At 33.7% G+C, this 8,945-nt stretch overlaps 1 protein-coding gene across 1 annotated transcript; it reads right to left on the bottom strand.

The window, feature by feature from the left end:
* Positions 1 to 8,002: 8,002 nt before the first annotated feature.
* LOC142632189 (uncharacterized) lies at positions 8,003 to 8,800 on the bottom strand. The gene has a single exon (XM_075806603.1). The coding sequence runs from the start codon at positions 8,654 to 8,656 to the stop codon at positions 8,267 to 8,269; it is 390 nt and encodes a 129-aa protein (XP_075662718.1). The 5' UTR covers positions 8,657 to 8,800; the 3' UTR covers positions 8,003 to 8,266.
* Positions 8,801 to 8,945: the final 145 nt, after the last annotated feature.

The raw sequence follows: 8,945 nt of genomic DNA, 5'->3' as shown, positions 1-8,945 counted from the left end.
ATTTCATTTATTGATTGCTTTTGGAGACTTACTCTGACAATGTTCAAAAGAAAGAAGCAAATTTTGATTACATGAGTTTAAAGATCTTGATCCTTCATAATCATAGAGATTTGTTTGGTTCTTAAACACTATGATTTTCCAAAATGGTTGTTCAAAAGATCACATCTTGTTCCAAAAAAAAAATGAATTTAAAAAAAAAAAAAGAAGAAAAATCTCATTTCAAACAAAAAATTCATTATTTTTCAAAATCCAGTTCTCCTGAACTACGTCTTGACCTAATCCTTTATGAGATAGGTACATAGGCAGCCTTTCAAAGGCCCAATCCCAATCGCCCAAATAGCCTTCGGGTTTAGATTCAAAACAATGTGACAAAATCATTTGGGTACATGTTAGGCTAAACCCATTTGTTTTGCATTGAGTATGCTTAAACTTGGGGCATTGGCCTATTTATATTGTATGTGGATATGTCTTTCTCGCATGAAAGCATATTTTCATTTGAGGCATCAATCCTTTTTTTTTTTTTTTTTTGCAAGCATTGCACACTAGGGGCATTGGCCAAAAATGTTTTCATGATAACTGGTATTTAACAAGCTAGAGAAAGAAAGCCATTATGTAGGAACCAATGATGGCAGACCATGATCTTCTTTCATGTTCCCCAATGGTCGCAACATCAAATGAACTCAGCTTCAATCTAAGCATGGAATATGCCTCAAACTAGGTTCATTGGGTATACTTCATTTCAATGAAAAAAATCATTACTAATTGAAATTATCTTTTTACAGGAACTAAGCAAGGACTTATCCAGTACTCCGCATCAAATTACAACCAAAGTTATTCTCATTCAAAGGATAAGTTTTCCAACGAAAAAGAAAAAAATCATCATAAATAAATCTTCATCACTTTTACTCCATCTTCATCTTCATCTTCTTCACTTTTTGATAATGAATAAATCTTCAAATATAAAAACTAAAAAAAAAAAAAAGATAATATTTTCAAAATTAAAAAAAAAAAAAAGATTTTCAATTTTTTCTATAAAAAAAAGAAAAAAAAATTTCCATATCTTTCAAAAAAATAAAAAATAAAAGAGAGAAGAAAAGAAAAGAGAGAATTTTCAAAAAGCCTTGGGACTAGGGGCATTGGGCTTGTACTTCTAAGGCAGCTTTCCAAAAAAAAAATCATCAATCAAAATTTTTAATTCCTTAAAAAAATTCAAGATTTCCAAATTTTTCAAAAAAAAAAAAATCATCAATCAAAATTTTCAATTTCTTCAAAAAAAAAAAATTCAAAAGTCCCAGAAAAAAAAATCTTCATTAAATTCTTCTTCAGGAACAGAAAGTTATGATCTTCTTCCATATTCTCTAGTGGTGCAACATCAAGTCAACTATCCACCCTCAGCATTCATTGAAGTAAGGAATATGTCCCAAACTAGGGGCACTCGCCAGGTATGCCGAATTCTTTTCAATGAATAACTCTACTACTAATTGAAAATATTTATTTTGTAGGTACTAGGGTAAAAGGCCCACACACATCGGCATGAATAATACCTTCCAAAAATCCTTGGTTCTCTGAAAACATAAGGCAATATCCAAAACCTTTGGTCCTCTGAACACATGGGCCAAAGCCCAAAATCCTTGGTCCTTTGAAAACATGAGCCAAAGCACAAAAATTCTTGGTCCTCTGAAAACATGAGCCAAGATCTAAAACCTTTGGTCCTCTGAAAACATGAGTCAAAGCACAAAAATTCTTGGTCCTCTGAAAATATAAGCCAAAGCCTAAAAACCCTGGGTCCTCTAAAAACATAAACCAAGATCCAAATCCTTGATCCTTTGAAAACATGAGCCAAAGCCCAAAATTCCTTGTGCCTTTGAAAACATGAGCTAAGATCCTAAACCTTTGGTCCTCTGAAAACATGAACCAAAGCCCAAAAATCCTTGATCCTCTAAAAACATGATCCAAGATCCAAAACCTTTGGTTCTCTGAAAACATGAGCCAAAATCCAATAAATCCTTAGTCCTCTAAAAACATGAGCCAAGATCTAAAACCTTTGGTCCTCTGAAAACATGAGCCAAAACCCAAAATTCTTTGGTCCTCTGAAAACATGAGCCAAGATCTAGAGCCCTTGGTCCTCTAAAAACATGAGCCAAAACCCAAAAATCCTTGGTCCTCTAAAAACATGAGTTAAAGCCCAAAATTCCTTGGTCTTCTGAAAACATGAGCCAAAATCCAAAACTTTTGGTCCTCTGAAAACATAAGCCAAAGCCCAAAGACCCTTGGTCTTCTAAAAACATGAGTCAAAGTCCAGAAATCCTTGGTCTTCTGAAAACATGAACCAAGATCCAGAACCTTTGGTTCTTTGAAAACATGAGCCAAAGCCCAAAAAATTCTTGGTCCTTTAAAAACATGAGCCAAGTTTTAGAAACTTTGGTCCTCTGAAACACATTACCAGAAACTCCATATTCTCTTGACCTCAGGTAAGCATGTCTTGTACTCATTCAAAGAAAAAAAATTGCATGCATAAACGACATTTGGACCTGATCCTCCCACCAAGAGGTACGTAGGCAATCTCCCTCGAGATTCAGTCCACATTTTGATCCACAATATGACGGTCTGCATTTTTATCTACATGCATCATACATTCACCACGATTAAATACTGATTGCAAAGTCAAATGTCTCTTTCATACATTGACATTCGCTTTTCAAGCTCTACCAATGAGGGGCATTCTGTTGACACCCCATTTTGCAACCCACATTTAACCTCACAAAGAAGGTAAAAGGGTAATTTCACCTTGGAAATATGCATCTTGATTCTGGTCATTAGATCATTAATCTCATTTCACCAAAATGATCTTGATATTGTAACAATCAAATTGACTAGTCATAAGCTCTAATCGGACCATCAAATTGAAAGTTATCAACAAATCATGTTTTAATGGCCGAGATGCATTATCACATATTGAATCCGACTATATGTGATTATGAACAATTGATTCCAATTGGTTATAATTATAACCAATTTGAGATTAATGATGTGTCATAATTTGACTGGCTAGGACTACATTTTATGATAAGGTTGCACCTACTTAATTAATTAGATAGTCAAACATCAATTATTCAATGAATCATTTGTGCAACTATCTTTAAATTAAGGTAAATTTGGAGCTAATTAAGTCTGAAATGAGAGTGATTGAAGCCTATTAATGTTAATTGGAAACTAATTTGGGACCTATTAATGTTAATTGTGCTGAAATTATTTTCTAACAAATGACATCTGCTCACTATTTCGTTGATATCACTCAAACTATTTTGAATCTATGAATGAGGTTACTTTTCCCAGAACCTAGACATCCGAGGCTTCAATTTAAGCACAAGAAGGAGACAATTCCGATCATAATTGAGTAAGATATGATTTTTTGAATTTGGCTTTACAAGCTGTTACAGTAGCTACGGGAAAACCGAATTTTACTTGCTCATCACTCCCACTAATCTTTACATTTAGTGCACCCGATTTCCTCAAAGTCTAAAATAAGGTATAGGTTCATGATTCTTTGGCAACTCTCATTAAATGGCCTTCCATTCATATTTTCTCCACCATTACTATATAAACCTCACTCTCCTCCATTCCAAAGGACACAAAACTCCTTATCTTCTCCTCTCTTGAGTTCTAGTGAAGAAAAGTAGTCTTGTTATATCTTGGTCATCCTGAAACTCAAAGTATTGAGTGAGACTCACTCTCCCTCTCCTAGCTCTTCTTTTCCTCCACCCTTAGGACCTCTACCAAGAGTCCCTTCCTCCACCATATGGATCTTGCATGAAAGTATAATCTCTTTCCCTAACTTGTTTTTTATGTTATCATGATGAGAATTTAAAATTAAAGCCTGATTGTAATTATTTAAATTCCCTTGAATATGTTTGAATGTTCTTAAATGTTCTTATGTGTTCTTCACCTGTTCTTGATTGTTCATCACATGTTCATGCATAACACTAGTTTTGATCTTAAATCCACATCAAAAATATGAAAAAGATGTTTGTTTCATAATTCTTTCAAATCCTTGAATCTAGGATATCACCATCCATACACATTCACTAGAATTTATTTTTCAATCCAAATGCAACGCTCACTAAATTGAATTAGGGTTTATCACATGCACACACATTAAATTCAACATGCAAATTGATTGATAACATTTTGGATGATATGATATGAATGTTGGCCACCATAGTCTAGAAGACCGGTTTCACTGAACAAGGTGGGTGCTTAACACCTTCCCACTTTGTAACATAGCCTCCGAGCTTAGATCAAGGGTTGATAGATCAATGTTTATCCTTGTAATTTTCAATTTCTAGATTGTAACTAGGAAACAAAGCCATGTACTTTATCTTAGATTGTATCTAGAACCAAAACCATGTAATTTCTTATAATCAATGTAAATTCAATTTCAAACTAATAAAATGATGAATTTTTCAATTTTGGTTTTCTTATTTTTTCCAATAATTATATAAATGGCAATTCCATTGTAAAATTCTTAATCTAAAGAAGAAAATATAATCAGTTGAACCTCCATTTTGAGAGGCAATAAAACGACTCCACTCATTTACATGAGTTTGACATGACACCATAAAAAAAAGGGCTGGGGGTGTGGTCTCTCACACAATGATACTTTATACCAACCACAAAACTCCCTAATTTTCTATACTCCAGTCTAGAGCAACTCACCTATTCCTTCGTGAATAGAAAATGCCAGCTTTCATCTTGGCGCAAGATGGGCATTACATTAGTTAAGGGCTCATATGAATTATTGGGCATAGACCCAACCTTATTAATCTTATTGTGGAGTTTTTTTCGTTTCAAGATCTCTAACCCAGAAAACTCAACCAGAGGTGCCTCATCGAAAACCATGAAAACTAATTTCTCCATGTCCCTTTGAGTTTTCTTAACATATCCACACATGCACATCGCTCATCATGCCCTTAAATAGGGTCTCCAACATCCCTTGTCGATGAACATAGTAAATGTTCCTCAAAATGAAAGGACTCCAACAGTCCACCTACGAAGACACCCAAACTCATATCTAATTTCATAACATGCTTGTTAACTTGTGAATGGATTATAAGAGTTACACATGGGACTACCAAGGGTAAGTTTTGTGCAAAAGTAGCTTGTGTGTAAGATGTGTGTAATAGACATATGTGTAATAAACATTGCACTTTTGGGGAAATGTTTCACATATCATGAATTTTTGTGCAAAAGTGTTGTGTGTGCAATAAGCATTTGTGTAATAAACATTTCCCTTTCCTAAAATTGTGAATTTAGGTACACTAATTACAAGGTGACCCTTAAGCATGTTGTGGATTTAGGTGTGTCTTGAGTTTTCCATCCAATTTTTATCCTCAACACAACATTAGAGTCTAGGTTACAACGTTTTGCTCTGACCACAGGGGCGAAACTATGCATAACATAGGGGGCCATGGCCCACACAAAAATTTTTAAAAGTTGATTTATAGTGGGGTAAAAACAAGAGATATCATATTTTTTTGTAAGACCTCCCCCCCCCCCCCCCCTCCTCCAAGAAAATAATTGCTCTCCCCCTAGTTGTGACTTTTTCGTGTCTATCTCTTACTCTCTCTCTCCTTCCCAATTTGACTCCAATTCTTTTTGAGCTTCGACTATTTTTTTAGCTTTTTTTTTTATATAAGTTTCAACATCTTTTCCTAAAAGTTTTTACAACTTTCACTTCCCTTTCCTATAACTTAAGGGTTTACTTGGTTGTGAGTATGGAAAAGTAGGAAGATAAAAAATGGTGGGAGGATGGAAAAGTGGGGGAAAGAAAATATTTAGTTTTCCCTTAATGTGTGTTTGGTTGGAGGAATGAAAATCTCTTTTGTGTGGTTGAGGAGAAAAGTGGGTGCATATAAAATGTAGTTTATATAAATTTACTCTTATACTCTTTTACATAATATGTAAAATAAATTTGCTCATATTTTTTTGTAATACCTCCCCCCCCCCCCCCCCTTCCTCCAAGAAAATAATTGCTCTCCCCCTATTTGTGACTTTTTCGTGTCTATCTCTTACTCTCTCTCCTTCTCAATTTGACTCCAATTCTTTTTGAGCTTTGACTTCTTTTTTTTCTCCTCCTTTCTTTTTTAGTTTCAACATCTTTTCCTAAAAGTTTGTACAACTTTCACTTCCCTTTCCTATAACTTAAGGGTTTATTTGGTTGTGAGTATGGAAAAGTAGGAGGATAAAAAATGGTGGGAGGATGAAAAAGTGGGGAATAGAAAATATTTAGTTTTCCCTTAATGTGTGTTTTGTTGGAGGAATGAAAATCTCTTTTGTGTGGTTGAGGAGAAAAGTGGGTGCATATAAAATGTAATTTATATAAATTTACTCTTATACCCTTTTACATAATATGTAAAATATATTTTCTTTGTACTCATTAAATAAGAAGAAAATATTAATTATTATTAATTAAAATTAATAAAATAAAACTATATATAACATAATATATTAATTATTTTTATTTTGTACTCATTATATTATTTTGATTTGTTATCTATACTATTAATAAAAGGATTTTCTTTTTGGGTTTCATCATTTTACGTATTAAAATATCCTAACACAAATTCTTAAATTCTCTAAAATACTCATATCTTTTAGTTAAATAATTTTAAATTTTAAAAACACAAACAGGTTAAAAGAGTAATTTACTTCTTCTTTTTTTAAATCGTAAGTTTTAGGCTTTTTTCTTATCTTCTCCAACCTGAATTACCATTTTTAATTTTAAATTCAAATTTTCAAACTTTCATCAAAATTCACGTAGAAAAAGATCCTAAAAATTAAGACACTATCTCTATCTCACTTTTAAACATTATGACACCAAAAAAAAAAACTCATCGCATGCCCAAAGCGTGTGTGATAAGACTAGTTATATATAATAGTATATATGTTGTATTGTTGGATGAAAAAAAGAAATTGGCAAAGAACAAACCTGGACATGTCGTTGTTTCATGTGGTTGAGGTTGTGCAGAAGAAACAAAAGAGAAGCAAGGAGAGAGATATCTTATATGTCTTTAATGTGTTGGAGGAGTGTAGGTGATTTGGTAATTGGGTAGGCAATAGGCTTTTCATGCCTATGATGGATTTTTTGTGGACTAGGTGAAAAATGTCTGGGCCCCACCAAAAAATATCCTCCCATTTTCTTCTTACCAAACACCCACTACCATTTTCTCTCATTAATTTTCCATTCACCCTATTCTACCTCCACCAAACATACCCTAAAAGTCCTCTTTGTTTCAATGTTCTTCTCTTGGCTTACCTAGTGCTCTCCTTTACAAATATCTAATTTGGCTCTCTTCAATACCTATCTTTAGCTTACCAAATACCATTTAAAAGTGGTATGAAACTTTGAATAAAAAAATGGTATTGACAACATAGTGTTTTTATTTGAAAGTACAGTTCTTTTTTCTTGCAGTTTTTCTCCCTTTCTATTTCTATTTGTTTATCTTATAATTTATGGGTTTTTTTTTTCTTTAATTGTTTCAACCAATGGGTAGGCTTTATTCACTATTTTTGTCTAGAATTCCATATTGGCTTCTATTCAAATTTGTGTGTTTGAAATTTGGAGAAGCAAATGTTTTTTTTTTATTTTTATACAAGATAGAATTCTACTCTAACATAATCTAACTGTATATGTATATAAAGCTCTCTCCTGGAGACTTGAACCTCGGCCTTTGCCTCCCATTCCCCACAAGTACTTATACTTGTGGAGTGACCATCGCTCTCCCTAATTCAAAATTGCTTATATGAGAGCCACTTCCTAATTATGATTGCAAATTTAATACTTAGGACTTAAAATTTTAATACTTCAAATATATATATATATATATATATATATATATATATATATATATATATATATATATATTCATGAAGTCGTATGTATATATGATTATATATATATATATATATATATATTCATGAAGTCGTATGTATGTATGAATGTATTTGATACTTTGATTTTTTATTGAGTTACGAATTAATACGAGACTATAAAAGTATAAATCTATAATACATGTTTAGCTCCTCTAGTATTAACGGCACATTACGGAGTAACTATTCGATTCCACAATCTCAAGCTTTTCATGTTCTTTATTTTCACAAAAACATGAGAAAAACTCACCTCCAATTCGGGGTTTCCATTTCCACAGCTTCCACACCAACCCAAAAGCCCGAAACGAAATCCCACTTTCCCTGTCACTCCTAAATTCTAATCTTTCTGCTTCTCGACTTGATACTTCAACTCCTCGACCCGAGCCACGAGCTTGGTGACCGAGTACAAAAGCCAGTAAAAGAGTAACGCTGAAGCGATCAAAATCCCATTCCTCTGGCTCTTCATGAGAGACTTCTGGTGGAGAAGATGCTCTGCATGAGTGCAAGCATTAAGGGACACACATGAAGGTCTCATTTCGTACTTCCAGTAAATGTCCAAGAGCAAAAAGAGGCAGAATGGGATCACTGAGAAGAAGGGTTTGAGGAGAGCTTTGGTGACAGAGACGAGGCCCTTGCGGAGAGGGTCGAGGCCTGGGAGGGTCAGCAGGAGGATCATTATGGTCTCTGCAGCCGCAGCATAGCCTAGGACTACCCATTCTAGTGCCATTTTAAAGTGTGTTGGGTAGAGAGAAGAACAAGGCGTAGTTGAGAGTGTTTGATGGGGAGCTTCACTCAACTATGAAGGAGTAGAGAGGGATTTAATAAGGTAATGGGCTGTTGGAATTGCCGCATTTTCTATGACTTTTTGGGACTGTTATGTAAATGCAGGGAAAATAACTTTTCTTAGCACTGAAGGAATGCTTTTAGCAAGTGAGAATATAAGAAGAATCAAGGAATTTTTGTCATGGATTTCTACGTGTGAGAGCAAAGAAAACAAAAAGATTATTTATTTATTT

This window comes from Castanea sativa, chromosome 4 (assembly GCF_040712315.1).
Source record: "Castanea sativa cultivar Marrone di Chiusa Pesio chromosome 4, ASM4071231v1".
Classification (NCBI taxonomy): domain Eukaryota; kingdom Viridiplantae; phylum Streptophyta; class Magnoliopsida; order Fagales; family Fagaceae; genus Castanea; species Castanea sativa.
Note: the sequence above shows the minus strand (reverse complement) of the source record. Positions and strands in the feature narration are given on the sequence as shown.